General features: G+C 33.6%; 1 protein-coding gene across 2 annotated transcripts in view; it reads left to right on the top strand.

Annotated features, from left to right (window-relative positions):
- Window positions 1-17,204, top strand: part of LOC106091153 (sodium-dependent neutral amino acid transporter B(0)AT3) — a 146,182-nt gene extending 128,978 nt beyond the window's left edge. Inside the window, exon 11 of one of the 2 annotated variants that reach the window (XR_009398402.1) lies at window positions 10,683-10,770. Coding sequence is in view for 1 of the 2 variants with exons in the window: in XM_013257587.2 (XP_013113041.1) it covers window positions 10,683-10,868 (186 nt within the window). In the remaining variant the exon portion in view is untranslated. Of the gene's footprint in view, window positions 1-10,682 lie in introns of both variants that reach the window. The other variant, XM_013257587.2, reaches the window with a different exon arrangement.
- Window positions 17,205-18,649: the final 1,445 nt, after the last annotated feature.

Raw genomic sequence — 18,649 nt, forward strand, 5'->3', positions numbered from 1 at the left:
ATCACACTAATCATTTCACCAAACCTGAAGACAATTAGTCTGTATCGACCCCGATACCAGCCTGCATCGTCATAAACTTGAGAAGCCCCAGGAAATTCCGCAAGGACGTCGGAGTAAACTGATGACAGTCCATTGACTATCCCACTCCAATTATTCCTAGGTATGCAGCCCTCTTCTTCTCCCTTCTCGACATTAGCAAAGGTTCTTGGACCCATCTTACTATTGTTCGTCCTAGTTCTTTAGCAGGAGACCGCTGCCTTTTGGCTGACTGCGGTGCATTTTCCGAATCTAAACGTGTAGTTTTTGGGGTGGCCTGTGCAGCAAATTGCCGAGCTCAATTTAGGCAGTCTCTCTCTCCCTATTAGTGAGATTATTTGGACTATCCGCACCAAGCCTCTCAATAAACCTGAAAGCGATGCGTCATTTATTCCAACCTCTTAAAGAGCGTGTTGGTTTGCCGGAGAAGGCCGATGGCCTAGGCAAATTATAGGCATGCGAAGAAAGAATTGATCCGGCCTTGTTATTAAGATTCGAACCAGTTGTCTTCGTTAAAAGCCCCTGCTGACCAGTCGTCTATCGGCTAGTGGAGTCTGGAGCAGCCCCTCCGTCAGTCGAGGTTTCAGTAGCAGACAACATGCTTCGGCCTGATACCACCACCGCAGATGTTGGGTTTTTGGAGTTCATTCTAAGCCTACTCCCGGGCATTTACTTACACGATTTTGTTGTCCTATGTTGTCAATCAGGTCAAAATTATAACTAATGATATATGTTGTTGTAGCCACGTGGAAGTGGCGATCCTCGTCAAACTCCTGTAAGTGGGCATATCGAGCATCATAGGCACTCATCATTTGTGTAATAGCCGGTGTCGCCCGGCCTCTAACTGAGACTCTCCGCTCGATACTGCTGATTGTTGGCGACTGCCGTCTCAGCTACTCTGTATGGAGCATTCCACTACCAGCAACCTGTGGACGCACCCGGTAGCTCGCAGCTAAGCTTATCGTGACAGCAATGAACATCACACAGATTGGACCTCAATATTCCAGCCTGTATGGTGCTCACAACTTTCGCTTTCCGGGACTACTCTGGTCCGATCTGGACCCCATTCAACAAAAGGACCCCAAAAATCACTGTGCCAATTTCATCGAAATCGGATGAAAATGTACCTTTTACGAAATCAGTGCATCGGGAAATCAGTCTATATGGTAGCTATATCCAATAATAGTCCGATATGGACCACATTTGACAGAAATAGGTGGGGGTCTTCCATAACTTGCAAATTTTGCCCATGAACATTCCACTAAGGAACAGGGGCAAACTTCTCACAAATCAATGAGTGCAGTCCGATTCAAGTTTTAAGCTCAATGACAAGGGGCCACAGTGCGACACCTCTTTGGAGAGAAGTTTTACATGGCATAGTACCTCACAAATGTTGCCAGCATAAGGAGGGGAAAACCACCGCTGAAAATTTTTTTCTGATGATCTCGCCAGGATTCGAACCCAGGCGTTCAGCGTCATAGGCGGACATGCTAACCTCTGCGCTAAGGTGGCCTCCATAACTTACTGTACCAAATTTCATCGAAAACGTGTAATCAATGGATCTTTTATGGCCTTAATACTCTATATCGGGAGATCGGGCGGTCGGTCTATATAGTAGCTGTATCTAAACATGGTTCGATCTGTACTCTCACAGGAGTGGAAGGGGTCTACCAAAACTCACTGTGCCAAATTTCATCATAATGGGAAGAAAAAAGAACCATTTATTGCCTCAAGACTTAAGTTGGGAAATCGGTATATATAGCGGCTATATATAGATCTATAGTCCGATTTTACGAGAACATCAAAAATTTGGTGCAAAATGTTTTATATGGCCAAGATATCTGCGAAATTATAAATGTAGGTATATATGGGTAAATACCCGGGTATTTATTTCCTATCGCCCATCTCATACATACACTAAGCTATTGCCGTGTAAATTAAATGCGCCCAGAAATATGCTGTATAAATGTTGAAATTTTGATGTTGTTTCAGGAGAGGACTATATTACAAAGTCGCCTAAAGATATGCTTCAAAAATCTTTTTGTTTGTGTCAGGCGGCCTATACACACGCAGTATTCATTGCAAAAGATGAGCAGTGCAAGTAGGCTTGCCAGATGCCCGGGTTTATTTCGACTTTCTGGGATTATTCCAATCGAACAACACTCATTGATAGGAGAGAAGAATGGTTATGTTCTTTAACCATTGGAATTTAGTGTTTAGTACAGCGGCTCAATTCTCTTCCTATAAAAACATGAAATTTAAAAAATATTTTCATTTTCGTTTTCATCAGTACTTTACATATTAAGTTTTCATAGCAACAAATATTGTAATTCTGATTTAATGTTTGTTATTGAAAATCAAATTGAAAACAAAAATATATAAAGTGGGAAACATTCCATCTCATGTTATGAATTGCATTAAGAGCATAACGCTTTTTCGCTCCAGGCAAAGGCTTTATAATGGTAAATCTTCTATAGATCGTCGAGCGCCACTGTTGGTCATTCCTTTAGCTCATCCGCTGCCGACCCTAATGCTCGGTCTCATCGCATCCGCGCAAGCAGGACACTCCCTGTTCGTAGTACCTATTTGGTTTGCCCCGCATATTCTTTTTTCTGCGGTACGAATTATATTTGATAAGCTTTCCTGGGGAGGCATCCGACTTACAGTGGAAAAAAACTAGAATAGAAAGAAAAAAAAACTTGTATACAATCTGCTGTTTGAGAATGGGTAGAGATATCTTTTTGAAGTTTCATATGGTTAAAGCTAAGGTGTTAAAGAGATCATATGCAAAAATTATAAGTTCTTCCGTGGTCTGGGCGCCTCTTGGCAGGCCCCTAAATTTGGTCACCTCGGCATTTCGAAAACTTGTTAGGGCTGCCAAATCTTCATTTGTGGTCCGAATCTTTTTTTCCTGGTAGGCTTAAATCCCTACAAAGAAGTAAGCAGAGCCCAATGTTCCAGTCCGTGAGGTACTCATTGTCAATCCGTGCTTTTTCGTGTGGCCCGTGAAGGTACCCTAAAAAATCATTATAGGTAAATGTTGTTTAAGAACGCCAAATTTTACTAAAATCTCTGTTTACTTCAATTTTCACTCGATAACGTTTTTGAACTTATTTTTATGGTTGCAATAAATAAGAATTCCCTACTCTATGCAATGATGAAAGAAAATGTTTCTGATATGAAAACATGATGATAGCTTTTCTATGTTTACATAAAACAAGAATCAGAAATGCTATGAAAATGTAAGAAATTTTTCATTTTGTGTTTTTATAGAAAGAGAATTGAGCTCTAGAGGTGCACAAAATAAAAATGAGATTGTAATTGTTTTTATTCTCTCCAAGACTAAAAATAATTATTGGACAGGACGAATGAAGTTATTTAAAAGTTAACATAATAATAAGATCATTACATAACATTTTCCTTCAAGTTCATCGGAATTAAACATTGTTTTTAAATTGAATACAGAAAAATGATGCGTACTCTCATGCGTGTGTTCATTCGGCGCTATGTCTACAACGACTGAAGCCAAGAGAATAAGATTACGTGAGAATTGAGCACCAACGCTAGCGTAGTTTTGTGCATTAGTTCAGTATTAGATGTGTGTTTTACACCCCGTTCACTTGCTGTGGGTATGAAAAACTCATGATCAGTATCGCAAATCTTGCTGATGAAGCCAGTGAAGTGCTTCATCAACCTCACACATTTGCCTACCTTTGAAAATGTTGTTTGCCAAGCTATTCCTTGGATAGAAGCACTTAACTTAAATAGACCATTAAGGACAAATATCCCGCCTGGAATTGTTAGAACATTTGAAGAGCAAAAAGAAAGCGCAGCAGATAAATAAATTTTATATATATTATATTTTTGGCAAATGTATTTATGCAAATTCCGGGAAAACTTGGTACGAAACCATATCCGATATATGGTGGAGAAATTCAAGAATCATAGTCTGGACGAACATAGTACGTGGTAGACGTATAAAATATTGCATGACATTGTAGCCCGATTACCGCTTATGATACATACACATATTTCTCCTTTGCAAGGAATTGCAGTCAGTACACCACAGTAGCACTGAGAACAATACATGTTTGTAGAAATTGTTGCTACATAATATACTTAAGTGCCGGCTGTGAGCTTTTAACCTAAAATAATGTAACTTGTTGTAAGTCGGTACAGAGCAACAATGCACTTGTATAGTCTATTATTTAGCATGTCATCGACAAAGTATCGTAAGATTAACAGCAAGCTTCTCTTATTCTGTGTCGCTTAAATGAGCACGTTACGTTCACTTGTGCAGTTGCCCGAAAATAAAAATCAAGGTTCGCAAAATACAACTCTGATTAACGCATGATGTAAATTCATCTTTGGATTATAACATATATTGGGTTGCCCAAAAAGTAATTGAATTGATTTTTCATATAGTCGGCGTTGACAAATTTTTTCACAGCTTGTGACTCTGTAATTGCATTCTTTCTTCTGTCAGTTATCAGCTGTTACTTTTAGCTTGCTTTAGAAAAAAAGTGTAAAAAAAGAATATTTGAGTAAAGTTCATTCTAAGTTTTATTAAAAATGCATTTACTTTCTTTTAAAAAATCCGCAATTACTTTTTGGGCAACCCAATATTTAGTTTTGAAAGCGACAACTTTGAAAAAGTGTTAATATATATATATTGCAGGTTTAATGTGAAGCGTCATCTTAAATTTTTAGCAAAAAAGAAACACAACTGTTTTAGCAACCATTTGGCATTTAGCGTTATGGCAAAATTAAAACAAACACCGCACTGTGGTTCGAAATAGAAAAGTTCTCAAAATCCTTCAGTAACTGTGAAATGGATTAAAATATTCCATGTTTTTATAGAAAATTATAGTCTCTAAGGGTGTAGCAAGGGACTCATTGGCAGTGACATTTAATAAAAAAACAAGAGCCAAGCTTTGTGTGCTGAGTGTCGATTAGATATTTTTGTGCGGATATCTTAATTTTATAGTGAGTTTGGGGTATTCAAAATTTTGTCAAACATTTCGGTGAACAAGCCAGTATTTTTATGACTTTTGTTAAATATTGCAAAAATGTATGTGTTGCGCTAGTTTTAATTTGTCTGATTTCAACAATCGGATTTAAATGCTATTTATTTCCATAGAATACTACCCACACAAACTAAAGAAAACGTCATTTGAGCATGAAGTGCAGATGCAAATTACATAATTAAGCTCTCCTTTGAATTAAAATCGAGCAAAAATCCCTTTTGGTGGATAGATAGGGTAAATATTGCATGCAACTATGCCCATTGCTCCTATATAATTTGCTAATTTTGGAAGAGAAAACAAGGAAGATGTTAGAACCAAAAGCATGCTGACTAATTGTGTATAATATAAATCTCACCTGGTTGAAAACTCTTCCCAATTTAGGAAATTTTCAAATTTTTTTGCCAACATTTTGGGAATTTGACTGGTCAAATTTCACCACAGAAATTTTTGTGTATTTTTTTGTTTTCAAAATATTTATAAAAACATAAACTTCAAAAAAAAAATTTAATAATATTTTGCTTAAAAATTGTCAAACATTTTTCTTTTAAAAATATGTATTGAATTTTGGGCTTTAAACAAATTTCATTACATTTTTTTAGAAAAAAATTTACTGAATTTTTGTTTTTAGAAAGTTTCATAAATATAGCGGTTTTTTATAATCTTTAAGAATATTTTTTAAAAATATTATAATATTAATACTATATTTAAAAAAGAATTTATGCAAATGTTGTCGTTAGAAAAATAATTTCGAGGGGTCGCCTTGGCTAAGTTTTGTCTTCGCACAAAATTTCACAGAATTTTTATCTTTAGATAAACTTTCACTGAAATGTTAGCTTTAGAAAAAATCGCCATGAGATTTTATTTTAAAGAAATAAATCATTGAAATGTCAGTGATTTTTTTTGAAATTTTGAAAATTTTATTGCTATTAGCATCGTTGGATAAGTTGGATTTGAATAAGGCAAATAAGATTTTATTTGTTTTCTACTGCGCTTGTGAGTCAAGTCGCCTTAAAGAGCCCTCTTTAAATTCAGATGTGTGCTTTACAATCTACTCCAGTTGGGATGGTTGTAAAGCAGCATGATCCATTTAACATCTGCCGCTGCTGATTTTTTTTTTTTTTTGGGCGAAAAGAAAATCGCTATACGGGAAACCAGTCAAATGCTTCTAGCAACAAAACACTTTTGCTGATTTTTAAATGTGTTTTGCTATACTATTCTTTGAATAGACATTCTTGAATGGACAATATCCTGCAATGGAATCTCAATAAGGTTTTAAGACCGAAAAAAGTTTTTTTTTTTTGGAAATATTATAATTGAAAGTTTGTCTTTAGGTAAAATTTAATATATTTCTGTTTTCAAAAAAAAAAATATTAAAGTTTTGTTTATAAAAAAAAAATCATTATCATGTTGTCTTAAAAAATTTTTTACAATTTTGTCTTAAAAAAAATTCTTAAAAATTTTGTCGATAGAAAAAATTATTTAATGTGGCCAGGACCTGAGCATATAATTAAACTAAATAACTGAAATTTGAGAGAAAATTTTGTTTCAAGAAATTTCGTCATTGCCAAAAATCTAAGAATAGCAAATTTAATTTTGTCTTTAGAAAAAAATTTTAAAAATCTCGCAAGTTACCTTGGGAAATCATTTTTGAAATATTGTGCTTAGAATATAAATTTGAGAGGTCCGGACCATTCTTTCGAGAATATTTTGCTTTAGAACAAATTTTATTGAAATGTTGCCTTTGAAAAAATTACTATCTGGCTACCATATGTATATATATCGCCCGATTTTCACTTAAATTGTTATAGTTGCCCCAATTTTAACCGATTAATACGAAATTTGGTATGGAGTGGTTTCTTACCCATCTGATTTCCTCAGTTAAAATTCATCCAAATCGGTTCAAATTTAGGTGTAGCTCCTATACATATGTATCGACCAATTTACACTTACGAGGCCGTAGTAGCTACAACTATCGATCTTCACAAAATTTGGTAACGATTGTTTTATTAAATATCTTCTCACCACTTTAATCATAATTTTTGATAAGCAAATCAAATATTCAGAGAATTCGGAGACGTATGCGAAGGGAACGTGCAAGATCCCCCAAAGAAGTTTTCCAAAATAAGGTGGCAGATTTTGTAACTGCGCACTGGGCAAACTCTTGCCGGCATTAGGTGCACACAAATTTAAAGAAGAACGTTTACCTATTTATTTATTATAAAAAAACAGAACATGTTATTGCAGTGTCGAAATTGGACGACTCTTCTGGTCGTTAAAAAGTCCAAGCGATTTGTGAAGGGATTGGGGTTTGGAATCTTGAAACTTGATCGCGACTTATTGTTTTTCATGTCGTCAGCACGTTTTTGAATTGGTTTTAAAAGGAATATTTTAGCCAAAGGCAAAAAGTAAGTAAGATTTAGACAAAGGATATATCCACGTGTCCAGAACTTCCAGTGTTCAAAAAGTTAAAGTTGGAAAGAAGTAGATCCTGAAAAAATAGAGGACTACGCAAAACCATCATCCAGTGTCAACGCTGCACATATTGAAAGACTGATGAAACCAAGGATGACCAAGCTCTAAGCTCTGCATCAATTCATCGCAACATTTCCCGAAAACTTGGTGACTCACTCATATTTCTGCTAAAGCGCGTTGTAACCAAGTTTTCGGGAAATGTTGCGATGAATTGATGCCGAGCTTAGAGCTTGGTCATCCTTGGTTTCATCAGTCTTTCAATATATGTATATATAAACGAGTTGCGTGACTGACTGATCACCGCCCATCCCAAACGGCTAAAGCTAGAATCATTAAATTGTGCACGTTGGTCTTGGGTCAAAGTCACGGGATAAGGCTGGATTTGGTCATATTCGTACGTTTAGGCAATATAAAAAGCCCAGTTTGAACGGAAATGGCTATAATTACGTTCTATTTTTGGAATATCGTACCGGAAATGGCAGAAATTAGTAGTCTTTGTAAATTGAACTGGAGCTCTGAAGTTTGGAACTTTGGTACAGTATGACAAGCATAATTGGGTGACTATAAGAGTTTTTGGAAATTTCAACATTTAGGTACTAAGAAAGTACGAAATATGTACAAAATATGTGATCTTTATACAGAGCGGATAGCTAGAGGTTGAATTTCGAAATTTGAGCTAAAAGACATCTGGTACATACTGGTAACGGGAGAAAACGTACGTTTAGTACCAAAATTGGTACAATTTGGTACTTTCTTTACAGGTGGAGCTAGAGGTCTGAAATTTGGCCTGAAGGTACAACTATTATAAACTTGATGGGTGACTTTGATCTTTTTACAGTTCATACAATTTGGTATTTTCTGTGCAGATGGAGCTAGAGGTCTAAAATTTGACATTTAAGTAAAACTTAGATTTTTCACAATTCAAACATTTTGGTGCCAAAATTTCTTTAAGTAATTTTGGTGTCAACTTTAAAGTTGAAACTATGTGCTCGAAATTTAGTATTTAACAGTAGAACCACTAGAATGATAGTCTATATATATATATATAGATTGATAGAAAAATTACGGAATTGACAGCGTCACATTTATATTATCGTCATCGCGCCATAAGTGTGGTTGTAATGTCGCCGTTATAGAATATTGTCGCCGTTATAAAATATTTGTTAAAGGAATAAATAAAATATTTTAATACAATTTGAGTGCGTAAAAACATGCTCAAATACTCGAAAGCGGTGAAAATCGAAATTGTACCTAATTCTAAGGACACTCTAAATCAAAACCATTATAGTCCATTGTGTGGAAAACAAAACTGTGTTGGTTTATTCGTATGAAAACCACTTCTGAAAATCGATGGTTATGGATTCAATTGCTGAATAGAAAGAATTGGCGGTGGTTCCGATGTAACATTAGTAATTATTAACATAAATTATCGTAATAAAATTATTTTTATTTTTTTGTTTCATTTGGGGGCGGAAAAATCAATAACGGCTTGGTACTAAAACCAGTAACGGTCTGGTGCTAAAACCATTAACAGATTTTTATTAAAACCAATACCAGTTCGGTAATAAGGCTAGTACCAAACGGTACTAATAATTTTATGATTTATCCATACCATCCGGTATTGTTTCTGTTCCTTACGGTGTTGCTTTACAATACCGTATGGTGCTGAAAGGAACACGTTTGGTTTCAACTTTTCACTGGGTGTATATATACATACTAGCATCCTGGTTGTCTGCTTCGCTACCCCAGTTTTTGATACCCACTTTTTAGTGTAGGGCTTACAAAAGCATTCAGTTTATAAGAAAATGAAGTTTTGTAATAATTGGGTACAAAATTTCAGAAATCGGTCCCCTACTGTAAAGAAAGCACCAAATACTACCAAATAGCCCAATATATGTTGTCAAGGTATAAATGAACCGCAATTTTGAGAAAGTATCATTTTGAATGTTTTAGTACCTATTTTGCAATTTTTGGTACCAAAATATACGAATATGAGAGAAAGTACCAAATGGTACCAGTTTTGGTACCAAAATAGATCATGTAGTCACCTATCATATATTTCTTAGTTGTACCTACTTGCTAAATTTCAGACCTCCAGCTCTTTCTGCGAAGAAAGTACCAAAATGTGCGAATGGTGAATAGATCAATATTTTTCCTAGTTGTACCCACATTCCAAATTTCGGACCTCTAGCTCCATCTCAACAGAAAGTAGCAAATGTAACCAAAATGTACGAAAATTACCTACATGCTAAATTTCAGACCTCAAGCTTCATCTATGAAGGAAGTACCAAATGTTGCCAAAATGTGCGAATGATGATAAGATCATTTAGCCACCCAATATTTATTTCTTACTTGTACCCACATGCCAAATGTCAGACCTTTATGTACTTTACAAATAATCAGATGGACCTTGAATCTGAACAAAAAGTACAAAATGGTACCAATTTTGGTACTTAAAAGTACGAATATTAAATAGATTAATAATCATCCATCATATATTTTCTAGTTGTACATACAAAATTCCATTCCATTCCAAATTTCAGTCCTCTAGCTCCATCTGCACAGAAAGTACTTAATGGTTGCAATTTTGGTATATATATATATATATATATATATATATATATATACCATATATATATATATATATATATATATATATATATATATATATATATATATATATATATATATATATATATATATATATATATATATATATATATATATATATATATATATATATATATATATATATATATATATATATATATATATATATATATATATATATATGGGAGTTATATCTTAATCTGAACCGATTTTCACCAAAATTCATGGATTTTCAACAAAATTCCTAGACTAAAAAAGTTATATGTGTATGATGATTGGATAACAAATGCGACCTGTAACTTGATGGCAAAACATAAGAGCTACAAATAGTAGCTTTTTTCAAGTCGAGAGTCGCGGATTAGGATTGTAATTCAGATACATTGTCTCTTCGCAGAAATTTCTTAGAATTTTATGTAGCTTATGTTTTTGCTATACGATTAAAAAAAAAAGATCAACTCGCCCTTGTGTACATACATATATTAATTATTATACATTGATGTGCTTATAACTAATTTAGAATGTGATTTCTGCTTGTAGGACGACGAGGACGATTTCAGTGGTCCGGCCTTGGGAGGCCACGTTAAAACACATAGTGATGCATCTGATGACGACGAAGACGATAAACCAGTCACAATGCGCAGTACAATGCTCCGCATCTCCGGAAATCATCTTGATGTGCCATCAAGCAGAAAGTCCTTTAAAATGGAGGTCTTTGATCTGTAGATGCCCCTAATGCAATCTCTACTCCTCTACCCTATATTTGACTATCTCTCCCTGCCCTGAACCAAAAGCAACATTCTCGGTGAACTATATAAAATAGAAAAAAAAACAATTTACCAGTCTCTCATAACCTCATTCTGACATCTATGCAAACACACACAAACATATATAGTAAATAAGTTAAGGACGCGAGCGTTAGTCCTTGTAAATGAATTATCGACAACTAATTGAAATTTAAAGTATTTGTAAAGTACAGATCTATGTAGACCTTAGCCTAGAAGTAGTTTTTAAGTCTTAGATACAAACATCCCCACATGGGACATACGAACCCTTAATTAAAAGCACACTTAAAGTTCTATCAAACGACAGTTTTCCATGAGAAGGTGGTGTCAAAGGTTTTCAACACTGGATTTTGTACACATTATTAGCTTAGCATAAGACACATTGCATGTGTAAAATGGATATGGGAATAAATATGGTTAAATAATATATGTCGATTAGAGCGCGCTCTATTCTTGTCTGACAGACATAGGAAAAATCATAATTTAAAAAATTTCTAAAAATATGTTATTTGTCATACTTGCTAAGAGAATTGTTCCAAAAGGACATTGTGTATCCAAAAAAATTGTTACCAAAACCAACAACAAATGAAAAAATTTGTTAAAAAGTTTACTATGCGTCAACATTTTTGACCACCGCTCTATGTAAATCACATGTCGTCTGAAAGTATCTTTAGACATGCCAATGAATGAAGTTTTTTAGTTTGAGACGAAACTAAACTCTAAGAACTTTCGATTGAAATCCCAACAAAGAATTTTACAGTATTTTTGTTTTTTTTTTTATTTGTTGTTGCATTTTGTTTTGTTAACTCGTACTTGTTTCGGTTAACGATTGTCGCTTTATAGGTTGAAACATCTAGAACGCAATTCCACAGAGTTAAACTCGATAATTTTACACAAATACTTATTTAAGTTGACCTCCGGCTGGGGAAATAAATACCTCCTTTTGAATTAAGAAATAATAATATTGTAATAAAAAGCCTATAAATAGTTATGTTTATAGTATGTGCGAGATGAATTTGTGAACTTGTTTGTTTCTTTTAAAATAACGAAATAAATAGAAATTCCATGGAAATGGTATACTGAATATTTTGAAAAGATTTGTAATCGAAAATATGAGAGTTGAAGAAAGCAATATGTAGGACTTTTTTATACTTTCAAATATATGCTCGGATTTACAGAGTAGCCGCTTATGCTGTTGCTTTAAACTTTAAAATGGGTATAGACAGAAGTATCATTGAGACTCACTTTCACTATGCCATTCAGCTAAAGTCCCTATCACTCTATATGTTTTTGTCTTATGACATATCGAATTATGCATTTGTTAAAGTTGTACACATAATGTGATACGAATGAAACTAACATATAACAACCACATTTCAAAATGACACATGTTATTGCTTCGATTAGAGCGTGCCCTGTTTCTTCTGACAAAACACAAAGAAATCAGCTCTTCTTGTTGTCGGTCGGATGAAAGCAAACCCAAATTATATTGTTTTCACAACTTTATGATTCGACCAGCTTTCTTGCAACTTAAAAAATGTTTAAACATTAAAAAATCAGCTTTGTTTACATATTTAGGTTGTGTCATACGAAAATAGTGTGATAGTAAAATTTATGTAAATTAGCCATTTTGACATACATGATAAATTACTTGAAGACAGAAAAAGTGGCATGTCATAAGACAAAAAATATAGATAGAGTGATGGGAAAATTTTGTTCTGTTGTACGAAGGCATAAGAAATTGCTTGCTCTAAATTCGGACTATGGTTTAGCACTCACATACATAACCATTAGACTCAGTTTTTTTCACTTTGCCTTTCTCAGGCGCATGACGTTCTACCACCATAAACAGTTCTCCCAATAAAATAATTAACCCTGCTCACTTTTATCTAAAATTTGATTAGATTGCTAACATTTAAGGGGACACAACGTGACAATGCATGTGTAAATCTGTATACAATTTGTAAGAGTATGTCTATATTTTGCAGCGACTCTGATCAATATTTTATGAGTTCCAAACAGTATTTCAGAAGATATTTTCCCCCTAATCAAAGAGGATTGTTTAATGGTATGTTTGGGGTAAAAAAAGTTATTGTAAATTTTTGCTTACCATTGGAGCAAAATTGTTAAAATGTTTTTCTTATTATGCAATCAGCAATTTGTACCCACCACAATTGGATAGTGACTTGTAATTCAGTTTGAAACACTGTTAAATATTCCGTTCCCATAAATTGCATGTATTCTACATCGTCGTAAAATACGATAATGATATAACCGTGTCCAATCTATTTATTACCTTAAAAATGATTAATATACGTGACACGAAATATCACAAAATTTGTTTTCATCTGATGCATATATTCCCATTCCCAACTTGTAACGGGCGTCAGGGAGTATCTTTGTTCTAAGATCACAAAGGAAATCTGATTTGGGTCTTATTTTTCGTAAAAAAAATTGAATTGACAAATGTATATCAAAGCATATTTTGATATAGTAAAGCGCTATATAGACCGACCTCTATATATATACAATACATATAGTCGGGTCATGAAGGGCTCATTTTTTATCCGTTTTCGCTAAAGTTGGAGAATTGAATTGTACTAGACTTCTCTGCTACCTTGGCGAATATGGTTCTGAGGGGTTTGTGGTTAGATTTAGGAGCTAGAGTGTTGATCTAAGGCAGCCGAGTTGGTTTCATGCTCGGATTGCCAGAGCGGGAGTCGGGTGTTCAATTCCCACCAGAGGCCTTGGTCTGTCGCTATTGTGATATCACAATTGACTTAAAATTGTCTAAGTGAATCTGTAAAAAGAATTCCGCTCTTACCTAACCTACGTTGATCTGTCTTCTGAACAAATTTCTTGAAGTCATTCTGAAGTCATTTCCGTCCTTCAAACATTACATCACCAGAGAAAACTTGATATCAAACATGCTCATTTCAGTACCATACGGTATTGATAGTAAAGTAACACAGTATGGTATCAAAGTAATAACGCATGGTACGGATAAAATATAAAATTATTGGTGCCCTTTGGTATTACCCTTAAACATTAACTGGTATTGGTGTTAATACCCTACTGTTCTTAGTGTTAGTAAACGTAATAAAACGTTAATTATATTTAGTTTTGATTATGTATATTAATAATTACAATTAAATAATTACAGAAAACTATGATAAACCATCTCCAAGAAGTGATTTCCAAAAGTGGTTTCCACATTTATGCATATACAGCACCGTTTACCATACAAGAGACTTTATCAAGTTTTTTTATGAAGATAATTTCCTTAGAGATTGTATTTTTTCCAGTTTCACCGCGTTTGAACACATTTTTAGGCATTAAAACTGTAATAAAACATTATTTTTATTAAATTAAAGACATTAATATTCTGAGTACAAAGCTAAACAAAACTTTTGCCGCGATGACAAGAATACAAATGTAACACCATCAATTCTTAACAGGCTCCTTCGTCTGGTGTTAAATTGATACCAAAATGGCATTAAAAATATTTGCCAACAACACGATTAAAATAATACCAGACGGTATGGGCAAAATACCATAATCATCAGTGAAGGATGTTATTTTCCAGTCTTCTTTGAGCTTAAATCGCTGCGTTTTATTTTGCCCTAACGTAATAAGTACAGGTTTTATCACGATTAGTTTTAAGTAAAAAAAAAAAAGTAAATGACCATAAATAGAGACATTTATAATATTTTCTATTTTCTTTTATTTTTAACTAAAACTGAAAATTGTGAACCATAATATAAAAGGGTTTGCAGTGACTTTTATCTCAAATCTTTGCGTAATTGTATGATATACCTTCAACGTTAACCTTCATTACTTTGGAATGGTAAAAACCTAAATTGAAAGGATTTCACAGTGAAGCTAATCTGGAAAATAGAAAATAGAGCACTTTTGACAATTCTTTCAATTTGTATGTTAACAATTATCAATTCTTTCGCCTTTAATGATGTATCATTGGATAAAAACTTATTTTAGATTTTGTGCATAATTTTCGAGACATTTTCCATATATTTTTGGGCCATAGACACATAAACTTCCAAAAATGTATTGTATTGGCCTATATCTTGATATAGTCCTGAGTTGTATAATGCCACATACGGTATAGATTGGACAGCTATATGGATAAAGTTGTCGTATAGACCGATCACTGGGTTAATGCTTTTTATGATTTGCACATTTGGTTGTGGTAGTTATTTCAAATGGTATCCCAATTTAAGGTCTTGAACTACTAAAAGAGTTTTTTTTATCCGATTTCGTTAAAGTTTACAACAATGAATAGTATTAAAGCCTTCCATCATATGGCATTATAGACCAATGTCCTGATTTAACCACTTGATCTCATAAATGGCGTAGTTTTAGTCTATCTAACCGAAATTAGGAAGAAGGAAAAGGTCCAATTCTAAAATGAAATAATGGCTCAAAAGTGACAACAGAAAATAATGTTTTTACTTCCTGCATTAGAAATTAAATTGTTAAGGATGAAATAAATTTCAAAAAATTTTTAAAAGTCATTTGCAAATGTAAAGTTCGTAGTAAAAAAAAATATCAAAAAAAACAAAAAAAATACGGTGGGGTTAACATAACTGTTTATGGACCTATATCATAAGTTGCTGAAGAAGAGTCTCTGTTAAACTTATTTCGCGGCATCGTAACATATATTATAAACGATGAATTTTTATGAGATTTAAAATTTTATTTAAAAAAAAATTATATAAAACGCAGAAAAAATTAGAATATCATTATTTAAATTGATACGATACTCTACATTACACATTTGATTTTTTCAGATAAATGTTAGTGTTGTTAAACGCTAAAATAAAATGCATCGAACATCGCATTTGACAGTTAAGCAAGACACAAAAACAGTGTTGACATTTTCTAAAAAAGCCACTCTTTAAAAGGCAAATCAAAATAATTCTATAAAAGAAATTGACATTCAAATAACTAGTTTCAGAAAAAAATCTAAATCGTCCGAAGAACTAGGCAAATGCGATGCATGGTGCCGTGTTTAGAAGATCTAGGCCGCCGAACATGTCGCGCTTCTGCTTGTTTTCAGATAGCTGATATTTTGGAATAACATTCAATTCCATTACCCTGACAATTGAAATCCCCATGTTCTTGGAGTCTGGTTAACGATAAACGCAACATAAAATTTCGACTAAAAAAGCCAATGTTTGTTGTCCTCTAGAGCATAAAGACTTTGTGCTAACCTTGCCTTGGCAATCGGTATCGGTGCGGTATCTATGAGATTTAAAAATTTTTGCCAACTTTTCAATTTTTGTATTGAAATAAATGTTCACAAATTAGGATGCTTTCGTTATTGAATCACGTAGGCAGTTTCAACAATTCTGAGCAACTGTGACTACGCTTTAGAAGTGCTCAGACCGGTGCAAACACAAGTTACATGTTTGTATTTAAAAAGTATTTAGCTGAACAAAAAAGAAAACTGCTGTGAATAGGTTATAGTGGTTGTAATTTAATGAAAACACATATGTAGTTTTAAGCATATATATATATATAAATGCCTACACATATATTATTAGATGTAAAATTTTAAATTTGTTTTTTATTTATCTAAACTCCTTTTTTGTCAAGCGATAAGAAGGACAAGGAAACAGAAGAAAATATTTAAATAATTTTTATGTAAGGAAAAATAATTAGAAAAGCATTGACGGAAACTTCGAAATATTATTAATGAGACAATAAGCGAACATTTGGCAGAGCGTCGGTTAATTGATATATTCTATAATATGTAAGCTAATCATAAAAAAATAGACCCATTTTGACGTCCCAACACGGTCACAAGGAGTTTGAGTTCGTTCATCCATCTCTCTTCATTAACATGCATCAATTGTGCCCAATTGATGATGTTCTCATCAGCATTAATTGGCAGCCTTTGCTTTCGAAGGTTGAATGCAGCCGACTTTTCAACGACGAATGCTAAACTAAATACCATATAGAATCAGACACCTGAAAAAATTACTTTTTGTTTTTCTTGGTTTTTTTTTGGTTTTTAATTATAGAGTTTACAAATATTTGATGTTGATAATATTCACCTAAATGAATTGCGAGAAGTTTGAAGTTATGCGAAACCTATTTAGTTTTAAGTTATTCTAACCGTAGTCGAGGCTAAATAACAATATTAATAAAAAAGATCTACAGTGAGAGCAACAATTATAATCTTAACTCTAAATAATCGAAAAATACATTGTTCGTTTTTAACTTGTCCCAAATAAAACTGAAAGAAACACAACAATTGCGACCTCATGTTGTTCTATTTTATTCGAATTTGGTGGTAAGTTATGTAAAAATAGATCGAGTGATACTAACCACTGTTTAATGGAATAGCGATTGTTTATGCCGCATACCTTCGCCGTTTAGTGTTAAGTCAAATGAATTTTCATATCCAGATGTCACTTTTCATCTTAGATAAGGCTAAAAAGTAGTTGCGTTAAGTTTACTACTTGTTCTTTTGTATTAGCTCACCGAGTGATTTCTCGTTCATTCAATTTGTTACCATCGAATAATAAAGTTAAAAGTCATCGTCTACTTAACCATAAATTTCTACGTTTTCTTAAAGAGGAACCATTTTGGTAAGGCTAAGCAACCGAACTCTCCCTCGTGGCTTACTGAAACCTGATTTCGTTTGTTTTTCGTATTTCTTTCTGCTTTTTAATTCCATATCACCGACATTGAATGGATATATTTCCGAGATTTAACCAAATCTACCATCTTTTAGGAAATCCAAATTTTTGCCAGTTTCTAATTCCTAAGTTCAGCCAAATACTCTACATGGTCCTTCGAACCGGATTTGGAAAGCCTAAAAGAAATTTTTCATCCACAATTGCAATTTCGTTTAAGCAGAAATAAAATCGAATCCAGGTATGTTCGGCTAATGAAAAACTATTTTCGTATAAAAGTAGAGGGACAGAAGTTACGTAACGTGTTTTTCCTCACAAAGTTCCTTTTCTGCGGAGACAGGTGTTAAATGGTGCATTTAACATAGAAGTCCAAAAAAGGAAAAAAAAAAAAAATCTAAATGAGACTACATATGTGCTCTTAGATAGCAACAACATTTATATTCCAATAATTTGGTACAATTGCTCGTACATTGTGTAAGGCGAAAATAAACTTCCAATCTCTTTGTTGGGCATCGATTTAACATACCCAGTGGTGAGAATCCCATTCCTCTTCAATCCATTTGATTCGGCACTTTAATTGGGAATATCAATGCTAATTTTTGCCTGTTTTGTTGACATACGCGTCAATCGTTGGTCAAGATCTGCTACAGCACTGCTCCATAATAGATAGCAACAGCGAATTGATATAGCAGTCGTGAGCAGCGGTAGCACAGTTTCGTTTTTGTTTTGATTCAGCTGACTATTAAAACAGGTTCCCTTCCATAGGGATTTATAACACTCCATTATGGGTACCGTTTATGTATTCATGATAATCAGATCATAAAATTGAAGGAGAAGTAAAATATCAAAAGGGCAGTGTGTTGTCGGAAGCCATATCCACTTACATCGTTTTTATACTGTCATTATTTTGCCTTTGTTCGCCCTATTTGTCATTACTGATATTGTTGATCAAAGCAACGTGTGTGAATTAAATATAGCAAAGTTAGAAAGTGCTACTTGCTACATTTATCGATTTTTGAAACTGCGGACTATAAAGAGTAAATTTCATTGCTGAACGAGA

This window comes from Stomoxys calcitrans, chromosome 5, assembly GCF_963082655.1.
Source record: "Stomoxys calcitrans chromosome 5, idStoCalc2.1, whole genome shotgun sequence".
Classification (NCBI taxonomy): domain Eukaryota; kingdom Metazoa; phylum Arthropoda; class Insecta; order Diptera; family Muscidae; genus Stomoxys; species Stomoxys calcitrans.